The 26528-nt window shown below is 40.6% G+C and overlaps 1 protein-coding gene across 2 annotated transcripts in view; it reads right to left on the minus strand.

The window, feature by feature from the left end:
* The window catches only part of LOC117963518 (voltage-dependent calcium channel subunit alpha-2/delta-2), a 190642-nt gene that overhangs the window by 116939 nt on the left and 47175 nt on the right, over window positions 1-26528 (minus strand). For both annotated transcript variants that reach the window (XM_058988347.1, XM_058988346.1), the window contains exon 3: window positions 22385-22501. In XM_058988347.1, the coding sequence (XP_058844330.1) occupies window positions 22385-22501 (117 nt within the window). The remainder of the gene's footprint in view (window positions 1-22384; window positions 22502-26528) is intronic.

A 26528-nucleotide genomic window follows, 5' to 3' on the forward strand; every position in this document is an offset into this window, starting at 1 on the left:
AGAGAGCAAGAGAGGGAGGGGACAGTAGAAAGGGGTAGAATGGGGTGAAGGAAAGATCAGGAGGGTTTGTGCAAGAGGAGATCAAGGCGAAGAGAAAGACGGGAGCAGATTAATTTGCACAATAGCTAACGCATATAATTAAGAATATATATATATACTGTCTTGGTACTGCACTCCTGGAAGCCCTTTCCACTACAGGTTAATAGGTACAAGTGAATCGATTACCATAATTAACAGCATATAACACACCTCTAATTTTGCAATAAACATGAACACTGCAAGAGTTAGGGGCCAAGGCAGGGGCAGGTCATCGTGGATCTCTGTTTGCAGCGCAGTCAGGAAAACAGAAACCCTTTCTTGTGTGTGTTCGGGAAGTGACAGTGTTACAAATAACTATGGTTTTAAACATCTGTGTGATTTCATCTCTAACTATTAATCCTTTTCAATGCAGCTCCCCCTTTTCTGACTGCTCTCTCCTTTTGCAAATAAACACACATAGAAGCAGAAGAAAAAGTAAGAGAAGACAAAAAAGCAAAAGTAAATGAAGAGGAGGAAAAAGAAGGAATAGAAAACACAAAAACAAAAATAGAGAGCATCATTAACACCGCAGGCTTAAGCAGTAATGAGCCCCCGAAGCAAATACTCTGATCAGCCTTGATTAGACACGAGGCCCACTAGGTACAAAGAGCCTCTCATATGCACTTCACTTTGATTTCCATAGCTTTTGTGTCACTTCTAATTGCCAGAAATTGAATTTGCTGCTATAACATAATGACAGGCCCTAATTACGGTTCCCCTTGTGGATACAATCACAAGCAAATCCCAAGCTGAAACGGTTCTACCGGGACTGGGCCACTGGGGGGTCTCCCTGTGACCTTCTAATGACTTCCAGAACGGAAAGAGGAACGGCGCAACTAACGATGGAAACCTGCACTCTGGTACCGAACTGCCTGCCTTGCAGCTGATATCACATGCTAAAGGCCTGCTAAAAAACCCCAACTGCGCGTCACGCTCAACCGCAGCTGTAAATGTTCCATGCTGGCACCTACAAATGTAAAGGTCATTCAACCATTGATCACTGTGTTGTTTTTTTTTTTCATTAGGAGTTAAATGCGACTGGGTCTTTGAATTTGGGGGTTGCGATTTGAATTTGAGTAAAATACGGATCTCCTTTTTTCACCTTTCATTTATCTTGGGAAGGCAGTGCAGAGTAGCTGGTGGAACTAGGGAACAAGGAGACCTTGCCTAGGGAGTTTACCTTTATTATCACCAAATACTGATGGTATGACCACTGTATTAGGAATCCACTTTCTAATATAACGTCACACCCTTTGGTATCATTGTAGAGGGTACAGCTGCTTCCCCTGAAACTGATGAAACCCACACTCACTATGAACGCATGACCTCCTCCTAGTCCTAGACCCATTTAACCTTCAAAACAGTGGGCCCTATGTTTGTCAACAGATCGAAATTAAAAGAAAGAAAGATAGAAAGAAAGAAAAGAAAGAAAGAAACAAAAAATACATTAAATTGCTTTGCTTCCTCTAACCTTGAAAAGATCATCTTTTGAATAGCACCTGCCGCCTGTAATAATTTCCACATAATCTCCAGTTCACAATGGCGCATCTGTTTGTCTGAATAAACCTTTTCCTTCAATCAATACCCTTATTTATCCACACCGACGTTGTATGTACGAGGCTAGCATTGATCAGCCAGTTCCACAGCTCTGGGAGGGAGGGGGGTTGTATTCAAACTCTGCTTTGCCAACACGGTCAGCTGACACATAGGCTTGTGCCCTTGTCATGTCAAGTCAGAGCCCTGTTAAAGGGCTTGGCCTGGACGTCTCTTTCAACAGCTTTCAGAATGCATTTCCATCCTCTGGGAGACCGGTTACTGGTCTTCTCTCTAGCACAAGGCTTTAGGGAGATAGAGGGGGGATAGGATCAAACAGGCATCTTACTATGCTTTAAACAAAGTTCCATCAAAACCGCACACAAAGGCATGGGTTCCACCAAAATAACTCTTATTGTTTTAATATTGTTTTTGTAAAGCAAAAGAAAGAGTCCAAAAAGCTAATAAAATGGGTAGAAATGATCTAGGACGTGCCTTTTGGGTTCATGCATTTCTGTACTGTTCTTCACCGAACAAGCCAGAAAAATCAAGAAACTAACTCTTGTAGCCGTTTACAATATCCTGTTAGCAGTTTCTGTATTTAAGGTAAGGAATTCTATGTTATTATTTTATTCATGTGTTTGTGCATATTCTGACAGGTTTAGTGGAGTTGCTACTGTGGTTTCTAATGGGGACATGGCTTATAATAGCCATAAAAATACATGCCCCAAGTACCCTGTGTCAGAAAATAAACTAAAAACACATATATAATAACCCCTGTACTGAAAGGGGTTAGTTACCCTCACTATCGGTGTCTTCTATTTTATAATAGAAGAATTATTACAAAATACAGAGGGTGCAGATGTAATTATCTGTTTGGCAGTTTATCTGTCTCTGGTTATGCGGTTTCCGATAAGCTTGTCATTCTCCAATCCTACAAACGCAGGGTGGTGTGAATCTGACAGGATTAGCTTTGCAGTATCTCACAATCTTTGGGTTAGTTTGACCATGGTGTGCCAGGTATGAAGTGGTGACGTTAACCCAGCAATTCTTATGAAGAGAAAATGCTGCAGAGCGGCTTTGTGAAAACCTGCTTATACTGTAGCAAACCAGAGGAAAGTAAAAGACTTGTATTGTACTGTATTAGATATTATTATAGTACATCCCTGAGGTTATTTAGCAGTTGCTTCTAATAAAAGCATTTTCTTTTTTTCTTTGTGAGCACAGATTAAACCTTTCAGTGCTTAATGTACTGTACCAAGTCTTTAAACAAAAAAAAAAAAAAAAAAAAAAAAAAGTACCCCTCATTTCTTGTGGGGAAGAGACTGCAATGCTGGAACCGAAGATTTGTTCAGTGGTCAGCTTCATAAAACATTTTTCACAGTACAAGTATGAACCTTATGAATGTATTGATCATTAGTCTTCCAATATAATGTGTTACAATCTTTTTCTGCGGTTCTACTGGCATGTGATACCTTGGTCCACCCTGCCAGCAATTTCTCGGTCAGCTGTGAATTTAACTGTGTCGGAGAGGCCAAATGAAAAGGAACCCCAGGCTGCTCTGACACTCCAGTTTCCCCTATGACGTGACCCCAATCACAAAGTTCATCTTTCTCACAAAAGTAGCATAATTTATGCAACAGAAGTACAAAAAACTCTTCAAGTACCAAAGTACTTGATTCGCTATGCTCATAAAAAGCACACCATTAAAAACTTAAAGCAGGTTTAATGGAGCACTTAACTGTAATTGTATCCCATTGCACTTCTTTATATAATAACATAGCAGTCAAATGAATGATCACCTAGCTGTTCTTCCTTTAGATACGGTTACCATATGGTTCCATGTACACTCGGTAAGTTTGGGACAGTTCAGGCTTTTAAACCCACACCCCAATGCATTCTGGTACTTTTTACCTAACTGTTACCTTTCACAGAAGGGCTACACTTACCAGAATGCATTGCAATGTGAGTTGAAAAGTCTGAACTGTCCTAAACTGAACTAGTATACATGGAGTCACATGGTAAGCCTAAATAAAGGACAGCAGGGCGCTGTACTTGGAGTCACATGGTAACCTTTTGATTCTACTTTCATAAGCGCCGGATAAACTATTAATTATAAACTGCTTTGTTTGGGACATGTAATATATTATTGCACAAATAGGCATACTACCCTTGTAGATTTCTTCAATCTATTAGGTTGCCTATAGTGCAATTACAGTGCACTATTTTAATATGGCGGAGCAAGGTCCTCTGAGTCGTCCTTGAATAAAAACTTTTCCCAGTTGTGTGCGAGAGCACTGAGCTTTGATAGGTTAAACTAGCTCCTGATAAGCAGTGCTTAAGCCTATTGTAAGTTTGAAATCAATCACAGGGATTAATTTGTATTGAAGAAGAATAAACACTACCAAGGGTGGTCTCTGGCCCTTATCTGCATCCAGTGGGGATTACCATGGAAATGCCTTTCAGAAGAGGGGAAGAGAGAGCGAAGGGTTTCATTTACAAACAAATCTGAAAAACAGACAAACTAACAAGCAAGCCAAGCCATGTTTCAAAAGACGTTAACAGCATCCCAGCATCCAGTCACTATTACGGGTAAAGCAGGGGTCCATTTTTTCACAATGAAAGAATGTTGCGATCCCTATTCTAGGCCTGCAGAATTTAATAAAAGGGCTGTTTATTATTTTGGCCTCAGGCTCTTGCCCCTTTTGAATGCTGCTCATGGTCTGCTGGCCCTGGTTTGAAATTCCAGCAATGTCGGGCACTGGTCTCAAGCTGATAAGAGCTGCTCTTGTGCAGGGGGGGCATGCGTTCCTCTATTCCATTTAGAGCAGTCCAGGTCTCTTTGTGCTAGGCTTTCCATTGACACTCTGCAATCAGCACTGTAGATCAGATAACAAACCAAGAGGAAGTAAATATCTCTGATCAAGGTGAACCGGGGTCACAAGAGACTGCGCTGGTGCCCTCAAAGCATCTTTCAAAATGAAAAAAAAGGTAAAGAAGAAACAAAAAAAGAATAGAAATGGGTTTCAGAAGGGGAAAAAAAATGTGTCAGCACATTTGTATTGAACTGCACAGACCCTTATCAATTGCTTTTCAATGGCATCGCAGGGGCAGTACAGCAGTGCAACGGTTCTATCTTAAGAGTCAATAGAAACAGTCAAGGGCAGATATGTATGTTGCATTTGCAGTACATTGGTACCAATGGTTGTCCATTCACCACAGTCATGTCCGCACCAGTGTGTGATGCAGTATCAGGACCAAGTTACTGGTAATGCTCTGGACTGCCAATGGCTCTGCAAATACAGTTGGTCTGTTTTATTCAAAACTTTTCAGTATTGGACAATATGAAGTCACATGATGGTCTGCTTATTTAATCATATTCAGTAGTTTTGTGGACCTGCTTTCAAAATGAACAATGTATTGCAAATTAAATGCAATGTGAATTTGGAGAGGCTGTGACGAGGCCAGTGAGGGTCACATAGACCAGTGTGTCAAGACGTTTGAAACCAGGGAATGTTGTTTCTTATTATACAGACTGTCTTCCTTTTGGAACTGTACAACTAAAATGAAAATGCACTACTATATACATATCAATATTCTGTGTCAGTAGTTTTTTGGAAAAAGTGAGTCATTGAGAACAAAATAAAAACAAATAATAATAGCTGTGCTTCTGGCAACCACAGCCTCTTGGTCCTCTTTATCAAGCTGCTTTCCTCTGGTGTGCTAGTTGTACCAATACATCTGGAAATGTTCCAGTACTTTGATAAATATGGGCTCTCGTGTGCTTTATTAGAAACCTTTACCCATGCTTATTTATATAAGGTTGGAATTGTTAAATCTCCTTGAGATCTTTATTTTCACGTGTCTGTTTGATTTACGATTTTGGTATAATTGAGATATTAAAATGCAATTATGACGAGCTATTTTAGGAAAGTGCATTCAGCATGTTATTCATGTTATGCAAAAGTACAAATGAGTTGTTGGGGCCACCGAATCCCTTGGAACTGGAATATGTTTTCTAAACTCAAAACACAGACTTGCAGCTAAACCCAAATACACTGGACATGTATTGAAAGGGAAAGGTTACACCAAGTGTACACACTACAGTGGCGAATGTACGTGTTCAATGTTTAAACATTTAAATGCCAACCAATTTTTTTAACACAAAACACACTTCTGAGCTGCCTGTTAATCATTGTAAGACAGTAAACTGTAATGTTCTGTTTGTAAAACAATGGTGAAACACTTTGGAGCTGAGCTGCCTGTTAACATACCTGAGGAAACATTTCGTTTCTGTGTTGTTGTTTTACAGTGTAGCATGTCATAATGACATGTTAGAATGCGAGTGTATGTTGTACGCTCAGATGAAGATTTTCATAGTGCAGTTTCAAAAACCAACCTAAAAAAAGTGAATGCCTGTTCTAGTTCCAAACCAGGAAATCTGAACTCAACATGATTTCCTGCAAGATCAGAAAGAGAAGAGGCACAGGAGTGAGGAGAGAGAGGGAGAGGGGGAGGGAGGGACGGAGGGAGAGAAAGAGAAACAAATTGAGGTCCAGGTCTGTCAGACTGCAGGTTTCTTTTTTGTGCTTACACATGCATTTCAAACACAAAAGAAAGTGACATTCAGATTAGCTTGTGTCTCCTTGCAAGCCCTTTCTAATCAAATTGGACACTTTTACAGGGTGCTGTGACTAGAAGACAATGATAGGATGTGAGCGAAACAAAAGCCCATCTGATGATTGGGCACCTTTACACTGAACCCATTGAAATGACAGGAATGCCTGGAAGGGCGATAGAGGAGGAAGATAAAGAGCATGATAATTATGGACCACTCTGCAGTAGTCTAAAATAACAAAACATTCCTTTTGAATTCATATCACACAAATAAGTGAAAAAGAACTCGGAAATGATTTTGCTTCCAAATTGAACCAAAGCAAACAAACCAAACTGGGTTTGAAATAATAACGCCCAAACAAAGCATCTGGATAATCTTCCTACCTTCAGCCACCTACTGGACAAGAAACACATGCCAGCTACGCTCAGTTTACTTGAGGCCCCACAGTTCATCTATCTGAGCTGTTGTTCTTTTTCTTTATTATTACAAATTGTACAGCTCCTGCTTGCTTAATTTAACCATATTCATGAAGTGCCTGTTATTAGAAAATGGTTTCCTAGCGCTTGGCTGCTGCAGAGCGTCTCCTGCGATCAGGACTCCAGCTTCGTTCCGCAGGATTTGTTGGTTATGCAGATTCTATTTACTGTACACACCAAGCCCGCTCGCACAGATTAAACAGCGCTGTGCAAAGGTAAACACCGCAATTTAATACAATTGTTCTCTTTCCGTGGTGTTTACCTTGAAACTCAATTAAAATTGAAAAGGCACCCAAACAGACTGAGATAATGTTTATTTAGCAGACGCCTTTATCCAAGGCGACTTACAGAGACTAGGGTGTGTGAACTATGCATCAGCTGCAGAGTCACTTACAATTACGTCTCACCTGAAAGACGGAGCACAAGGAGGTTAAGTGACTTGCTCAGGGTCACACAATGAGTCAGTGGCTGAAATGGGATTTGAACCAGGGACCTTCTGGTTACAAGCCCTTTTCTTTAACCACTGGACCACACAGCCTCCTAATGATGTGAAAGGCTCGCTCTTACACTGAGCACAGCGCTACAGGAGCCCATGCTAAATCCAGTCTTTGTGTTTGCCAGTCTCAAGTCAAGGCTTGGATCAGGCATCCAGTTTGAGCAAAAACAAACCTGAGATCCAGCTGTCAGTCAAAAAGAACACAAGCTTTCCTCTCCTGTTCTCACTGACTCTATTATAGACGTACTCTTAAGTTTGATATCTCACTGTGTTTTCTGTGTGGGAATCACTTTATCAATGTAGCTTTCTCTCCATGCATTTGTGTGTTTATAGTCATTTAGTGTTGTTACTGTAGTGTCAATCTGTGGTGTGACTCCTATCGTTTACTGTTTAATTTAGGGATGGCAATTTCGATTAAAAACACAATCGAGTAATCAAGCACTACAGGATTGTGAAACTCGAAAAATATGTACTAAGAACAAGCAATAAACAAAGCAAGGCCAATCCACTAGGGTAACATGGGGGGGGGGGGGGTTGACATGCTTAACTAACTAAATGTCTGCAGGAGCCCAGTGTCTGTCTGCTCCCCCCCCCCCCCCACCGACCTCATTGGTGTTTTCTGATTTTAGCCTCAAACAGGGATATTATTTTGAATCCTCTAACTCAGCCCTAGTTCAAATGGATGCCACAGAGCTGCAAAGGCAGAACGTGCTGAGGAAAGCCTGTCAGTGTCAGTGTCTCTCCCACACGCACACATCCACACCCACACGCACACATCCACACCCACACACACTAATACACACATCGCTGAGCCCTGGCAGGCATTCCCCAGGGAATAGAGGCGTGTGCAGCCGGTGAAGCGAGCGCAGCGTGGGGCTCCCACACTGATCCTTCACCTACAGCCCACAGAGTGTCCTTCTCATGATGTCCCTTAGAAAGTTTACCACAGTATTTTTGCAGTTTTCCCGTGTTTTTCCCGTAGTTATTATACCATGCATTTACCATAGTTTACTCTGGTTTGCCATGTGTATTAATATGCTTTACCATACCTCGCTATTCTTTACAATTCTTTCCTCTGCTTTACCATGCTTTCACTATGCTTTATTACACGTTGCTGTGCTTTTACTATGGGAAATATATTTCCCCACAGTTCAGGGCCGTCTGCCTGTCACCCTGATGAATGGCTGCTTGCGCAATTTCCCCGTCTCTCTGGAAATTAAGTCATACGACACCGAAGGCCAAACAGCTTCTTTATTTATTTTTTTACTATGGGCAAAAAAAAAACTATTCAGTTCCTTTCAGTGCCAGGTTCTGTCACCTCCTGTAGGATTGACTCATCACCATTTACTTGTTTTTTTTTAGCACCCCAGTTTTGTTGCACTATACACATGGAAAGGCTGCACACGTCACTGCTGTGTGATTTCCAAGTGCCCGTTACTCAAAATAAAACCTCAATTACAAATCAGCGGGTAAAAATTCAAGTTACTAAGTCAAGAAGACAAACTTTTTGGCAAGTGGCCAAATCTTTTGTCTCCTTCCCTTAGTTTCTTATAGGGTAAGTTTTACACCGTCGAATTCCAGTGTGGAGTAGTGGTTAGGGCTCTGGACTAGAGCCCTAACCGGGGGGTCGTGGGTTCAGTCCCAGGTGGGGGACACTGCTGCTGTACCCTTGAGCAAGGTACTTTACCTAGATTGCGCCAGTAAAAGCCCAACTGTATAAATGGGTAATTGTAGGTAAAAATAATGTAATTGTATGTAAAAAATAGTGCGATATCTTGTAACAATTGTAAGTTGCCCTGGATAAGGGCGTCTGCTAAGAAATAAAAAAATAATTTGCCCTTTCTCTGGTTCAGGTGGGGGCTCTTGGGTGTGTTTCACTTCCATGTGTTAATCCACAGCAAAAATAAGATAGGTGTGTGTCATGTTGTGACTCCAGGCCAGTCCATTAAACATTATATTATATTCAAGGCTGGGGTCAATTCCAGTTTAATTTCCAATTCCTTTTTAAAAATCAATTCCAATTCCAATTCCAATTCCCTCGAATTTGCTGTGGTAAACTTTGATAAGGGTACACTACAGTACGATCTTCTAAGAGTCACGTTAAGAGGTTTACAATAAGCAGTCAGGAAGTATTTAGCAGTCTTCATTTAAGAAAAGACTTTGATCTAAAGAGCAGAATGCCATCAGCCCCCCTGACCTTGCCACAGCTTCCAGATCTACCACCCTGGAAGTTGGACCAACTTTTATGCTTCTCAAAGAACAAATCGACATTAACTCAGTGATAATCCCTGTCCTTCCCCAAGTGAAATGTGGCTGGACTGCTTTAAAAGATCTGACTCCTTCAGCTTGTTTCTAAGGAGCCAAAAACATGGAGTGCCTGCACCTTTCAGATGAAAATGTAAAAGCAATTAATCTTTCCCAGAACGCTTTCCTCTGAGCTTTCCACATCAACAGCACCGATGGGTCTCTCTGCTGCTACTCTCACAGCAAGAACAGGGCAGGGGGACTGATCTAACAAACGCAGAACGCAGAATCTTACAAAACGTGGCAGAGCCTTGTCAATGCTGCATGACATTTTGTAAGGTTTCAAAATTAAGGTAAACATGTCATTACTACTGTGTTACGCTAGAAGGATGAGCCCACACCACGCCAAATCTTGTTTACCATTTATTAGTTCCAAATACCAAACATTGCCATTAGTATTTGATCAGGTTACCTCAGGTTACCTCAACCCCTGGAGACGCTGCACCGATGGTCCCAATGATCTGGAGGTATCTATGCCTCCTATTTATACTCTAGTAGCTCAGAGCTTACATGACTTCAGTTTGTTTCTGTTATCTTACTAGTTATAGTTGTCAGCAGTTGAAATTTGTTATTCAGCTGTTACTCCACTTAGGTGCAGCCAACCCCCAACTACTCTCCTTTACAAGGTTAGTGTGGTTAATTCTTTACCATAGGTCTCCTTTACAAGGTTAGTGTGGTTCATTCTTTACCATAGGTCTCCTTCCCATACTCATCTGCATTTGTGGTTTTAGAGCTTTTAACCTCATCTCAGACAGGGGACAGGACAGAATCCGCAATGGCAGTGTATCACACAACACTGCCCGTTACACATAGAAATATGCATTGTAAAATCCTTTTCATCTGAAAAATTGCTGTGCAATGTGGGCTCGGCGGGGTTGGATGACTAAAAAGTGCCATTGCTAAACGCAATCATTTTGCAAGCTGTGTCGAGCGAACCACTGTTAATGGAGGCTTCACTTGATTGCTGAAGTGTCTGCAAGCGGGGTCGGCAGTTTTTGCTTTTTTTTTTTTTTAAACTGCATCACAGATTGTCTTCTGTGTTTGCTAGAGGCGGAGAGCATTGCATTGGTTTCTCGTTGCAGTTTGTGATTTGTGATTGAGGGCCTGATTTTGAAGTGAGGACGACTTGACTGTTATAAAACCACTAATGAACAACTTTGTTACAGGTAGGTGTACTGTACTGTTCAAGCTCTGCTTTGGGATGGGTCCTAGCTTTTAAATCTGCCTCCCAGTTCACAGCTTAAACCACAGGTTTGCCCTGCCTTTGTCAGAGTTATCAAGTTTGGGGTAACAGTGTACAGGAAGTGTCTGTAATTACTGCACATTTACATAGTAGTTACTTAGTAAATACATGTGCACTTAGCAAATTACAATGTTATTATGCATAGTTACAATGTAATGTGTAAATCGATTTACTAAGTAACAACTACGTAAATACACTGTAATTCGAGACACTTAATATAAAGTGTTACCGAGTTTAGTAACCACTATTCCCACAGCCTCCCAGTACCTCGGCACTATCCACTAAGCGACACAGCCATGCAGTCTTTAGCTCTAACCAGCAGGCGCCGCTGCTTTCCTTCCCTTCAGTTCTCACCACTGGGCCACCCTGCCTGCTAGTCCCTCATGTCTATCCAGCAGACCATACGGCTGCCGAGTCCTCAGCTCTAATAACTAGGCCGCCTCCTGAAGTCAATGTGAAATCAAATCAAAAGTAGAACACGTAACGCAGCTGTTGAAATGACTAGCATTTGGAAAAGCTATTCCCTTTGCATCAGCACCGACATGTACTTAAAGTGTGTGTGTGTGTGCCCATGTTGGGGGGGGGTGATAGCTGCTGACAACTAGTCTCACCAGTGTTATGAGGCAGGCCTCGTCAGCTGATACTACTGCAGCTACATGTCGCTGTGAATCAACAAGGAGCGCTGTCTATCACTGCAAACAGCACAACCAGCAGGGCCACTTCTCACTCCAGTGTCTCAGAAGAGATTGTGGGAGCGGTTCTCATTAATGATGGCCAATAAGAACATCATTGATGGCTACTTAACGGACACACATTCAGATGATGTCTAGGCCCAACCTGTGATGTAACCAGATCAAGATACAAGGTGATGTGGTGGCAGACTCATACTAGGTCTGATTTAATTACAATGTATTAAATAATGCACAGTATTGATAACTGCAGTATTGACAGTGTTCACTAAATCTATAGTCACTGCTCTGGACTGATGATAATGATACAGCTATTCTGGAGATGTCCAAACAACAGGCACATACCAATTCAGAACTCCTGGAAAGAATCTAAAAATGGAATTGAATCGAAAAATAACCAAAACATCCAAACAGCTTTAATTCAACATCTAAAAAGTGAACTGAATCAGGACCAATGACGAGAAGACGAGAAGAGCGGCAGCAGGAATGCAAAACTGGAAAACACAAATCCCTAAGAAACCACAAAGGAAACGCTCTCCGTTTAGAAAGCTGTGCTTTAAAGAAAGGGTTACTGCAGGCTTTCCTTTTATGGTGGCAAATTCCTGATACATTTCACAGCTCTGTTTATTCTCAAATCTTCACAGGAATGTGTTTCAGGAACTTTGAACCCCTGCAAGTCAACATAGAGTTTCAGTCTGTTTAGAATTAACAGCACCTAAAAAACACACCTCCCTGTCACATGTAGGTTAATAGCATCAACTTGTTTATTCAGTGCATTGCAATCCTTTTATACAGATGAATTCACTGCCAGGATACCGTTCTGTACTGCAACATGTTTATGACAGCACTGTCTTTTGTTACTCAGCCCTCTGCGTACTTGCCAGCATTTCTATTAATAAAGTAATAAAGACTGGCTCCCTCACAGCGATGGTTTCTTTCTGCAAAAATAACCTGCCTGGTTTGGATGAGAGGAGGTGGGATGCAGTTTAGTTTTGCACGCATGGTACAAATAGTCCAGATTCGGAAAATCCAGCCCTAGTGAAAAGACTGTTGTAAAACAGGAACAGGAAAAGGCATATGGGAAACTCTCTGCATGGCACACTTAATGCTCATGTATAAATAAAGAGATACCAGTGTATACTCAGTCCTTTGGGTGTTTAGTGTTTTCTGCCTGCTGCACAGTGATAAAGGTTCTACAGGAGTTTTTCTTCAGGATAACACACAAGGCAGTCATAATCTAAAGCTGTTACTAGCACAATTAATAACATGTTTATAGATTGTATGTAATGTAGGGGTCAAGGAAGGTTTAACACATTTTGTGAGCACACTTGAGAACGCTGTGCTCCAGCGCAGCTTCAAGGTGGGAGGATGCTTGCCAACTCGGTCAACTCAGGAGACAGAGGAACAAGGAACTGATCAAGCAGGGTACATCTGATCTTGTGTAGAAGAGATGTATGCTCAGTGGCAGGAACAACATCGTAACTCACACCAAGAGATTGATAGGGTTTAGATATTGTTTGTAAGCACAGTTCACAAACTTCAGCTTCATATACACACAAACACACACACAGTTAGGCAAGATATATAAGACAGGCACTCATTAATGCTAGTGAGAAAAGCTGCCTGACTCCTCTCCTGACAGACCATCACCATTTTTTCTCTCAGAAAAAAATGAGGTCATTACCACTATCTGATTTCTGTTTATAACTAGGAGCTACATTGTGGTGTATAATGATAATGTTTGAGCTACATGTGTGTAACCTTTGAATACTGGAATCAATACACGGCAACTGACCAACATAGCAATTGTTATGGGGCAGATATTAAATGAGTTTTCTTACAATAGCCACTTATAACAGATCTCTCATCTAAAGTATTAGTATAGGATGTGTTTTCAATGATCTAAAACACCTAATCATCTGTTCCTATTGTGATTACTGATACTGCATATAGGGTTAGCTTCATAATCTAGACAGATAAAGGCTGTATTTTGATAGATATGGCAGACAGATTCTGTAAAACATGCACATGGTCTAGCTTATTATTAAAGATAGCAAGTTGACAGAGCATGAAGAGCTCATTTGCTGTGAGGGCCCACAGTTGATTAAAGATAATCTAAACATGATGAAACCAAAACTAGAATTGATATCTCTTAACCATTACTGTACATGAAACCCCACCAGCTGCAACCTGCCTCACAGCCCTGCACCAGATTGTGCAGCCCAGCCTAACGGGAAAACATTATTTCTGATCATTTCTCTCGTTATGCTAGGTGACTCTGTCTGTACTACCAAGAATTCCATACAGATGTTTTTAATTAAAAGTGTTGATAGTTAGAAATCCAATAACACATATTCTGAGCACAACATAGCAGCATATGGCATAAAATTGCCTGTGGATTTTTTAAAATGTATTTTTCTTTATTTTTTATTTTTGTATCCTTGTGACAGTCAAATGCCTCCTGTTCTTTTCCCAGTTACTATTTTTTTATTGTTGTTTTAGCATTTTATAACCGATAGAAAAAGTGCAGATGCAGCAACTAGTTTACAGGGCGTTTAGACTGAGAGCGACTGGACTATGGTCAAATCAAATCAGTCAATCAGTCTGTGGCAGGGCAGAAGCTCTGCTGCTGCAAATAGTGAGTGGGAATGTAAGGTTGGCAGGGACGGGGTTAAATCTATCCCTGCTAGTAATCACAGGTGTGGCCGTTCCTCAATTAGGTAATTGATGCTTTGATCCTTTGTCTGGCGCAGGAGTTTGTGCGTGCGTGCTTGTGCTGTGATTTTTGTAGTGTATAGTTTTGTATTTGTAGTGAAGGCTAATGCCCAGCCTACAAGTGATGTATTCTTTTGTTTGACCCTTTGATTTTGGCCCTTGAGCCAGTTTATTTGGTTCCTGTTTTTGTGTTTGTTTTAGTTAATAAACACGCGTTTAAACTGCAGCTTCCTGTCTCTGGGTCTCTTTCCTGCTGGTAACAGCCTGGGCCATGACGCTACCCTGTCACACAATCAGATATAGTTTGTCTGTTGCTTTAGTTTCCAGTGCTGCAGTCATTGAAAGTCATTATATATAAGTGGAAAGCCATAATGTGATAAACTCAAAATCGTTTTAATTGAAAAATATCGCATTCTACATGCAACCTGGTAACCCCTAACACATGTGTCAATAATTATATCTCACTACAGACTCTACTTGGTTGATAAACATGTGTAAAATATATAACCCACACTGCCGTGGCATAACAGATATCTAGCTAGCTGCATGATGACTGCAAGGTATAATGCATTCAATTGAACACCCACACAGATTCAGATTATTTCAAAATCCATAAAGATAGATGAGAAAATATCACTTACATACACACACTCAATACACACAAATGCATATTTTATACTGCATATAGAATAATTAATACATACAGTGCGTATAATCCTTAAAATCTTAAGCATCTTATAGACAGACTTCTGTATTAACAGAATTAGTCAATGAGATCTTAAAATGGTCCCCTGGAAGCTGAAAGCATTGCTCAGCAGCGGACGGTCTGTCCCAGCTGCACAACATCTCATTCAAGTTTGTTTTTATTATCATTATTAAATTGTTTTTTTTTTTTTTTTTTTTTTTGGATAACTGTGTTAGTGGCTGCAGGAAGTTCTGCTGAGTTTGACAAGTGTGTGCTCTGAGTTCTAACAGATGGTGGCTAATAGACGTTCATAGATCTCACTGACACCGCCTGTAAAGGAAGGAATACAAAATGAGCCACCTGCAGCAGCGCCTCTTCATTGCTGAAGGGGAACAGGCTTTGTGATCTGAGTTTAGAGATAGCGTAGTGCTGGTTTATATATATTATATATATATATATATATATATATATATATATATATATATATATATATATATATAATTTTCATTAAAATCTCAGGATTTACGCATTAAAAATATATATAAATATATATATGTAAAATTTAATTGTAAGTATTCAGTAGTTTTTTTATGCCAATACCAGGTGTCTTCCGGCACTTAGACCAGTATAGACCTAACCCAATACAAAGCAACACTTTTTTCAAAGTGTTACAAAGATCATAAATCAGGCTTTCGTTTTGTATTTTTATCATCCTACACACACACACAAAAAAAAACACTGTATCATTTTCAAGTTAAATAATTCCAGGTTCTAAAATGGTAAAATAAAATAGTTAATCATTTGAAAAAAAAAAAAAAAAAAAAAGAGGAATATGAAGAAAAAAAATTAGAACGGAGACATTGATTAACATCCCCCCCCCCCCATTGTCTCTGGAGTCTAGTTGTGTGTGTGTGTCTGCGTGTGTGTATGTGTCTGCGTGTGTGTGCGTCTGCGTGCGTGCGTGTGTGTGTGTGTGTCTGCGTGCGTGCGTGTGTGTCTGCGTCTGCACATGTTGCTTTTTCCTCGTCTAAGGAATTGCGTCAATGTAACAATGGAAACAGACCTCAAAATAGCAACTGCTGACACTGAGAGATACTTGGGGATCGGACGCCTGCCTTATGGGACCACTGAGAAGGCAGATTTGGTTGCTCGTCCAACATCCACCTGCCCCCTGCCCAGCAGTGGAGAGTGTTGGATGGTGGTTTAACTCCTCCCTTAGTCTTAGCCCCCTTCATTTGGAAAGCTTCCAGCTCTCTGGTTCCCAGCAGTGCAATTATCGTAACCAGCGGCAGATTTTGCTGCTATCAGCTGAATTTCTCTACTACAGACCAGGCGGGTCAGCTCTGCAACACAATGGGCTATTACTGACACATTATTAGCTAGATGGCTGCGGATTTAACCCCCAAAATAGAGATAAAAGAAGAAAAGAAACTCATACCGAAGCATTGCGACAGTATTCACAAAATGCATCTTTGTATAAATGCTCTCCACTGAGTATTTTACATTGATCCTTCCCTCTCCACTGCATCAAGAACTGAGATCCTGTGTTTGTGAATGCTGAGTGGCGCCTGCAAGGCAGTGAACCTCTGGACACACTACATGGCAAAAATCCCCATTGGTTAAAATGAATAATGATTGAAACGTTACGTTTTATATGAATTCACAAGTAACAGGATGGTGTTTTGATTCAGATATCTCGATGTTATTAGCATCCCTTGATCCCAGCTTTACAGTAAAGAGATTTCTATTGAATCTTTTTTCTTCTGTGACCAGTTTAACCAGCACTAATTCTCCTGAACCAGCGCGACCAGCTCAAACCAGCAAACCACCCAGCTCTGTCTAGCATTCACCAGTGATGGTCATTAACTCAATTTCCATCAGGGTGAAAAATCAAAAAGGTAAGGGCACCGTTTAAAATCCAACCACATTACCGTTCAGAAAATTAATTTATAAAGAACTGTGATCTAAGAGGCTCAATAAGAAGGCATCAGTACGGGGATTTCAGAGCCAGTGAAGATGCCGAGACCTCATTAGTTTCATTGAACAGGGACACAGGCTAATGAGATCATATAGAGAGAAGGGTCCATGCAGAAAAAGCACAACTGGGATCCATGAGCCAGAAAATTCAATTGAGTGAGAGAGAGAGAGAGAGAGAGAGAGAGAGATGGGCAGTATGGGACTAAAAAACTCAAGGGGTGCTGAAATCCGTCCCACTTTCAATCTATTTAAAGGGGTTTTAAATGTAGAGCACTTATCAAATTAAGGAGAATGGGTGCGGTTTTGGAAATCCACATTGAGTTCAATATTGTACTAAAGGGAAGCTCAGATAAAACCCCACAACTCTCAAATGCATACACAATATGTCATGTGCTGCGCGAAGAACAACACGATGTTAATAAACGGATGAAAACGTATTTGAAAGCGTTGGTTAGCATTCCTTTAACCACTGAACTAAAGGGATAACCAGGTACTTTTTTGTTTCATTGACATGACTTTGTAGGCTCCGTAACAGCACTGTATCATTTGCACCAATTGCTTCAACTGCACAGCTAGTGAACTATAAATATATCTTCTTAGTAATCCACTGCATACACCTCCTCATTGAAGAGAACCTTCTGCAGTCTGCATACTAAGAGGTAGGACACTCCAGAATTGCTGGGACCAGTAGCACGTATTTGAGCCTTGTTTATTTTATTGCTGACCATCTTCAGTGCGGGTCCTGTTAAGCTTTATTCACGCGGATGTGAAATTTAAAGAAATATTTATTACCTTAACAAAAAAAAAGACAAACAGGTTAATGGTGCCAGGAACTTAATGTTTCATGGGAAAGAGTACGACAGCCAAAATGAAACACTACAGCACTGCACTTCACGCAAAAAACAACCTTATGTCATCCTTGCCTTCCCTATTGAAAATTCCAACAGAGACCAGCAGATCACTTGTCTGTGGTTGTTACATTTAAAGCATTCGTTTTTGGTTGTAGAATGCTTCCAGCATACATTAAGATCTTGAATGCAGGTTTCAAGGACTGGTTGTGACAGGTTAACATTCTGTTATCGATTTTCTTTTACATGTTTAAACAGTTGCTTCTCGGAAACTTCTCACGTCCCTGTGTTACAGCCTCACTAACATGGCTGTAGCACAGGAAGTGAGAAGAGATGAGATTCTGAAATTGATTTTAGCTTAGGTTAGCACTGCTTTAACTTGAGCAGAGACAGGTATTTCAGTATGTTTCAATTTACTTCGGTCTCCAGCAGAGGTAAGCCCTTTAACAATAAGTTTTAAAACTCCCAGTTAGCTTTTATTTATTTTCTCAAGCACGGGTTTGCAAACCAAGCACAATGCCGGATGCAATCCTGTCCTCTTTCAGCCGTCACAATTTATTATGACTGAGGAGTCTGAAAAGATTTTATCAGCAGTGGCAAATCTCCCTTTCGACTCCCTGTCAGTCCAGCTCGGTAAAACGTCCCCACGAGCAAGAGCAGTTTAATCTCACTCTGCATTTATCATTTCTGAGAATGCACTGCTGTCCTTTTGATGAGATCTAAACCAGGTTGTACTTTACCCTAAAAGCACAGTACATACTTAGACCTGAACAGTGTCTCCTCTTATCAATACAATAATATAGAATAAGAATAATCTTCATCTTCATAGTCATTATTTTATCACCATGGGAAGCTTTGCTTTGGACCATCAAGCCCAATGCCCTACCAACCTGGCCCCCATCTCATGTTTTCTAATGCTACTGTGCAATTTGTCAGTGTAATTATGATCGCAGGTACAGTAGGTAGTGTCCCGCTGTAATAATAGTACCAGCCCGGTGTTAAGACTATTAAATTCCAACTGGCTTGTCGATTTAACCGTCAAACATTTCTAAGGAATTTTAAATCTGACGTCACAAGTGAGCAAGCAACCAATCAGAGTTCAAGCAACTAAAACAAAGCAGCTGAAACACTGGGGTCGTTCAAGGTCATTCGACGTTGCTCGGGACAGAATGGTGTGCTTGCAAGGGAAGGGCCTTTTCCTCATTCGTTCTGTTACCACGTTCTAAATCTCAGCTCCCATTGAAAATGATGAGTCTGTATCTGTCAGAAGTGCTGTTTTGGAGCCGCTGCTGTCTAATTACCAGTTCATATTCTGGAGGAAGGCTCCCAAACTTTGTCAGCACAGATCTAGGTTGCCTTTTTCTGAAGAGTCGGAATCGCTCTGCACAGCAAACTACCCCAGGGCAAGAAACAGCAGCTTCTACAGCAGCTAGTGAGCGAGCAGACTTATCTCATCCTCAGATCTGACCAAACAAGACAGGACACTGAGAGACTGACAGCGCCCCCTGCTGGGAGCCTCCTTCTTGCTGTCTGAATGGCAAATAGGAAAGACAAATTCAAATCCCTATTACTGACACTGATGTCTGTGCATCAAGTCAATTTAATACAAATGCACTCACTGATCTCCACAGCTATCTATCTGTTTGCTCATTCCTCGAATGACTGTTAAATATTTCCAGCATAGGAAATAGGATGCATAGGATTACGGAGCCATTGAGAATACCTTACTGTAAGGGTGGTGTACTCTACTGTCTATATTAATATACAGTATAAACTAGGGTTTAAAAAAAAAAAGCTGCTAAACTTGACCATGTGACTCTTATAAATCCCTACAGGATTCTTCCATTAAGCCAATATCAAATATGCTACAGATAGAGGCATCGTCAGTGGTTAATTGTCTCAAAGGTGCAGTGAAGGATCCCAGTGTGGTTATTAACTTAATGATAACGTATTGACGAGAGGAGAACGCATGAAGTCTGAAAACACATATGCAGTATGCATGCAGTCACGAGAACATGATGCAAAGGGCCACGTTTATTGAACAGTCTACAATGCAAGTAACAATACAGTTTTCTGCACAAGTGTCATGTCCATCTTTTAGTGTTACATGGATGTGTTACTGAATTTGCATGTTACCATATGCATGAGCTTACAGCTTAGGCGTGTATATGACAGCAAATGAATGATGTATTATATTGTATGTATTATATTGTATGCATCCAGGTTTCTCCTGAACTCTAAATTAACTCAGGTTCTCCAGTGTAGCTGTGTATATTTGCATTACATTATCACTGTGGCAGACACACACACTGCCCATGCATTTGGGAAACATGCTTGCCAGCTGGCTACTCAATCTCACATGTCCACCTGAACAGATGCAGTTTTTGATAGCCCTGGAAATTCCTCACAGTACATTGACAAAGCAAATGCATGAACTTTTAGGCTTTGGCATAAAGGGAACTGTGTACATTTACCTGTCTAGATTTCGAGGTGAGCTTTGCTTAAAATGCTAGCAATTTAAAATGCATTTTTCAACCTTTTAATATTTTAATACAATTTTAACACTCGCTCCCAGCAGAGCTGAAGTGAACACTGAGCAGTAGGATGCTGATTACAATCTGGCTTTTGTGATAAAGCACAGGCACGGCAGCTTGCCCTTTTCCCTCATATTAAATGTATGAATTTTATTTCCCTCACTAATTGTTCTAGTCCGAGTGAAGCGCTGCAGGGCTCTTTCTGATGCATTCTAATAATATAACAGATTAAATGTGAGTCTTCAACGTGCCCTGCTGAAAAACCCCACTAACTGTTCTCACAAAGGGCTGCTGTCCTCACTGCAAACTGTTTCTGGCTCCAGATAACATAAAATGCAGTTCCTTTCATACAGTGACAAAATGCCAACCGGAACATATCAGCTTTGGTGGGTGACAAAAATAATCCCCCTCCCTCAAGGAATTGTTGCCACCTGGATTGTACCTGGGTAAGACTACATTATGTGTCTCCAATTACTGTGCATTTACATACCAGTAGTTACTCAGTAAATACATGTGTACTTACACATAGTTACAATGTTATTATGCATAGCTACAATGTATTTTATGTGTATATTTTTTTGCCAGCTTAATGAAGGATGATGTTCATGGGTGCCATAATTCACCCCAATACAAAAGAGTACAGATGCACTGGTAGGGTTCTATAAAGGCACTGAAAACACCAGTTCCACTTAAGAAACTGGCATACAAACAAACAACAAGGAACTACCGGTATGTACTAATACAGTAAGTATACGAGAGTTTATAAAGCAGGGCCACTTGACTCTTGACTGTTTCCTACAGCTTGTTAATAAAAGATCAGTACTCTGTCTTTAACTCCTCGGCAAGAATTTGAGCAATAAGGTTAAAGCGACTGCCGATATGCTGCAAACTTCAGTGTCTGCCATATTCACTGAAACATTTCAATTTCATTTTGCTGTGACAATCAGCAGAAAACAAAGAGTGGGATCTACAAATGACTTGCTACTGAAGCACTATGTAAATATGGAATGAGGTATCCAGAGGATGTCTAATGGCTGCCAGTGGGATACCGTGAACATGGAGAACCGCATAACTCACCAGAGCTGTATGCAAGAATTGTCATCCTTGGGGGCCAATTAATACGGTACCCTACTAGCAGCCATCAGACCTTCAGAGTGTGCTGTATCTCAGTGGCTCGGAGTGCAATTACTGCAGGGTCATGGTAATGTGTTTCAGTAGCTCAGTCATAGGAGAACGTGCTGGGCTGCAGTGGTGAACGCAGTAGGTTTGAGTAGCTCAGTGGTTAGAGTGCTGGGCTGCAGTGTGGAACGCAGTGGGTTATAATTCACTTGGAAATTTTACAAGATTGATGACTCAGTAATCTATAAAATCACTGATGTTCTGACAAAGCCTTTGAAGTCTTTTTCTTACATCAGGGTTAAATGGGGGTTTTGTCAAACACTATGCACGCTCCAGCATCACCATTTATAAGCCCTGGATTTTTCATCTTAGGAAAGACTGTACTTAAGATACAATAGTATTCTGTACGCCAGCAGTTTTTAAAATTGGGTTCGAGGTAGGGATGGTGTTACAGCTAGAGATAGGGCTACGTTTATGTGTAGGGCTAGGGTTAGGACCCAGTTTAGGGTTAGGGATTACGGTTAGGGCTAGTGGTTAGGTCAGGGTATGCACAGTCTTGTCTCCTTGCAGCATACAAACCAGGGAAACCCAATTACCTCCCTCAAAGTCATGGGAAAGTTATTACCAGGCTTGTTAAACAAGTAAATAGACCACATATTGTTTGAATGAATTCTCTTTAGCCATCCAGTTTGTTCAGATTAGATCTAATGATTAAATCAATCTCTCTGTGAACTAAACGATAAACCCGGCAACGGCCATAATTCAATTGGACTGCTGGAGAGCGTCCAGTCCTCAAGAGGAAACTGATGTATATAAAACATGTAAATCAGCTCAGTGACTGCTGAACCCTGCACAAAGGCATGATAACCTAGGACTTCAAACCCTAGCGAGAGCGCCTATCATCTAGAAACATTATTACTGGACCATTTCAGCTGAGAATCTTTTAATTCTTCACATCATGTGAAGTCAGGATATGGATATATTTCACCTGTACCTTTAGTGCAAAAGCAGTATATCAGGTCTGATCATTTAAGATGTGATTTTCAACATTGTGCACGAGCAGGCTTACCTCCAGCGCCTTCCGCTTCTTTGCCAGCAGCTTCTCAATGTCCAACGCCACTTTCTCCACGAGCTCCTTGGGAGAGTTCTTTTTGATCTCGAACTGGTTTCTTTTCTCGTTGTAAATCTGTGGGAAAGAATGAATAAAACAAGTCAAGTTATTGGGCATTTGAGTCATTGGAGTGGCATTTAGCAAGCGAAAGATCAGGAAATGTTTCCTCTTTATTACATGGATGGAGCGGTAAAAAAAAAAAAGTGTGTTTATTGCAAAGGAGCAACTTTAAAATCTCCTGGCTTAATTCTGGGCTGTCTTAGCCAAGAACCTGGGCAACAACCAGTTAACTCCTGATGCCAGTGCAAGAACAGCAGGTAATCTTCCAGAAAACTACCAGCTGCTGGGAGTTTGCTGTCAGCGTTGACATGCTAATTTCAAGCAAGTTTTTGAGCTGAATTGTACACAGAATCCTTTCACTTAAAAACATGTGTTTGATTTACAGTTAGGGTTAGGGCCTGGCTGGGTCAGGCACAATGTATAAAGCAGCCCACGTCTCCACAAAGATCTGCTCAGGCAAAGGTGAATGTAATTATATATATATATATATATATATATATATATATATATATATATATATATATATATATATACACACACACACACACACACAACATAAAGCCAGCAGCAGAATGTAATGAAGCACTTGGAAGAACAAAGGGTCGCTTTGTTTGGCACATAGACAGTGATCTCATTTTTGCTGTTGCAGTCATCTGAAGAACAATCATATCTGTTTATTACTCTGCTGTACTCGCTGTCCGTACATGAATAAACGTGTGTTGTAGGTGTTTTAATCTTTGCTTGTCTGACAGACAGTGTGGTTTTCGGAAGAGCTGGAGTACAAGATGCCTTCCTTGTAATTGCTTTTTATAGACGTGTAAACAGAGGTTGTTTTTTTTTAGTTCGCTCCTATTTGATTTTCTTGTCAGATAGCTGTGATTAGTTCAGGTTAGTGAACAACTGTGCTTCATGAATGCTTGCCAAATATTTACATGACAAACACTGAAAAGACAGCAATATTTTTCACAATTAACATAGATAGGAAACTTAACATGGTATACATGCAGTGGCTGAAGGGGATATATATATATATATATATATATATATATATATATATATATATATATATATATATATATAAAGGCATATAAGGCATTATTGAAAGTGTTTCTAATTTTTTCAGTGGCTGATTTTCCTCCAAATAAAAAAAAATAAATAAAAAAAAAAGTATTTGTAACTTGGCACTGGAGCAAAAGATTAAAACCTATTCCTTAGCCGTTGGCATTGATACTTCATCATTGTTTGTGCAAAGCTGTCCAAGGGTCATTTTGAACCAGTCCATGATGTACTCTACATTTCTGAGCCCTATAATGAGATGTAAAGCAGTTCCATCTGCCACGCAAAGCAGGGCGGGCTGCCCTGACACAATTCCAACGCGGTTCCATGGCACGGCATGACTGAGCACTAACTGAGGGTCACACAACTGAGGGTCATAACTGAGCACTAACCCAGGCCAGGAGAAACAGTAGACCTTTACCAATAAAGATGTCTCATCAGATGAGCCTCTTGTTAATAAGATATCATTACAGCAGGGCCCCAGGGAGCTCCCTTCTTTTGAATCTGACAGTGAGATACTCTCTCCGATCTGCATGGGGGACCACTGCCTGCAGCATTGCAGCACGTTACCAGCGGATGCCTTTCACCTCTGGGGGGACAGTTGGAATCCAACAGCTCCTCTAAACCTCGCTGTAGGACGCCTGTGCAAAGTTAGTCATCGTGGTCTAAGCTGAGTGGCTCTATCTGATGTGTTTTAGAATATCATTAAAGTCACTGGGCCATTCGCAAACACACAGCCAACAGTTTTAGAAGTAAAATATTTATAGCACAGAAAGAACTCACGAGCCAATCAGGCTCCTCACAGGGTGTCATTTATTCCACTATAAATTAGCTCTGTGAAGCGAATACAGCACATTAGAGCAATAATTATCTCACACCTCACTGTCACGCGAACGGTCACCACACAGTGACGAGTGAAAGCACCAGGTTCTCAGATCTCGCTCAGCAGCAAACGCTGTAGTCATCTATGTAGTTTGAGGGCTAATTGGTTTAAACTCCAGGCACCTGATCATTAGCTGTAGTACAATAGCACTAATTTTAATGTACTGTCGCCCACTTTAAACAAGCTTCAGTTTCAGAGCTCAGTCTGCAAGGGGGGTGATATAAATTCACAGTTTGCCTCCTTTTCCACATTATCACTCAAGGTAAAGCTGCACAACTTTAGTTATACACCTCTGTCATCAAAACAAAACCAGGTCATCAAAAAACTGGTTGAAAAAAAGAATGAAATCATAGCATCAGCTGTGATAAACTCCCACAGTAGATGTTTGAGGAGATCTTCCAGCAGCTCAGAGAATTGACACTGGGTGTGTGATTCTGTTTTCATTCAGGGTTTGCATCAGGGATGCAGATAGAGATTGTGGTTGAGCTCATATAGAGCGAGAGAGAGAGAGGGAGAGAGAGAGGGAGACTGCTCCTATCCCAGTTCTATCAATCTCCGTCTGTGAATCACAGCACTGGGTTTGCTCCAGCACAAAGAGCCACCTTTCAAAGATTATTTCAAAGAGCCAGTCTGGTAGCATATAAAAACACGACTCCAAATCCATACACAATTTAAGTGGAGATCTTAGGGTTTTACAATACATGCAGACGTCTTCATCGACACATCAAAATATACAAAGAGCTGCAGATACTCAATGTGTAAGAAAAAAAACTAGTCCAGTGAAGCTCATGTGGTACATGTTATTGGACTGACATTCAAGACCACATGAGTCCCATCATCTGCTTTCACCTGGTCTATATTTTCAGCTTTTACAGCATGTTGGCTCAATAAACAGTATCAGCTTTAACATTGTTTCTACATGTGGTTTGTATCAAATGTATATTGAAATGCTATATCAACTCAACTAACACTGGTACTAACAGAAGAAGAAGAAGAAGAAGAACTGTTTCCTTAGGCAGTACCATCAAAAGGTATTATTATTTTTATTATTATTATTATTATTATTATTATTGGCAATAGAGGTCCAGGGGCAGTAGTCAACATGTTCCATCATTCATGTAATAAAAATACAATTTGCAGGTCCTCAGACTTCCGATCACACAATACAGATAATGGACCTGACTCTCTGTTTTGCTTGCACCTTTATAAATATGACAAAACTAGCATGAAACAATGTGGGTTTCGGTACTGCAGAAGCTGTTAAATTATTTCTCAATAGTTTTGTAACATCATTTCATTTATTTATTTATTTATTTTTTTTTAATACCTTCTCAAAAGAAAAATGGAGGCAAACGTTGCACTGTAGCAGAAAGAAAAAAAATTGGTCCCATTATCTGCCTCCCCTGGTCTTGTCCCGCTGTGCTGCGGGTCTAAAGGTTAGCCTCTCATCTCTTTGTGTAGCTGTGTTGTCATTCCTATGGGGTGATTTCCATTACCTAGATAACCTTTAGAACAGCACATGAGGTGAGCTCCCTTTGGATCACAGAGCCTGTATATACAATTACTCCCAGAGTCTTATCTGATGATTACTCTACAGTCAATTAGTCCTGGAATAAATCATGAAAAGTAACTACCTTTAAAAAGAAAGTGATTCAATCACAGGTTTGTTTGTTTTTTAAATTCAGGAACCAACCAACTAGCAGTGTTTGCTCAAAAGCAGAGGCAGCCATGACTGAAAGGAAATGTCACTGATATACTGTAGGACTTTGTCTATACGGTAGGTTTATAATCAGTAGCAGCAGGACTACCCCTGGAATAAAACTACAGACATACAGTATATGGATACTACCTGTCTATACCCATGCAAGGGTTAGCATGGAAAATCTGCAAGGTTATTTTGCTACATAAAGTGTATCCTGACTCCTGGCACTGAGATAAGGTGCATAGCTCTATAACCACTCCTGCAGAGGAGCCTGTCTCTTTTGTGTAGTGGCAGAGACGCTTGCTTCTGGTATGCACTGTTGCTGGTTCACGCCCTATATGAACATTCCCATAGTTTACTATTTCTCCCGCCCCCTAAAAAGATGTACTTGCACATGCTTT

This window comes from Acipenser ruthenus, chromosome 16 (genome assembly GCF_902713425.1).
Source record: "Acipenser ruthenus chromosome 16, fAciRut3.2 maternal haplotype, whole genome shotgun sequence".
In the NCBI taxonomy this organism is placed as follows: domain Eukaryota; kingdom Metazoa; phylum Chordata; class Actinopteri; order Acipenseriformes; family Acipenseridae; genus Acipenser; species Acipenser ruthenus.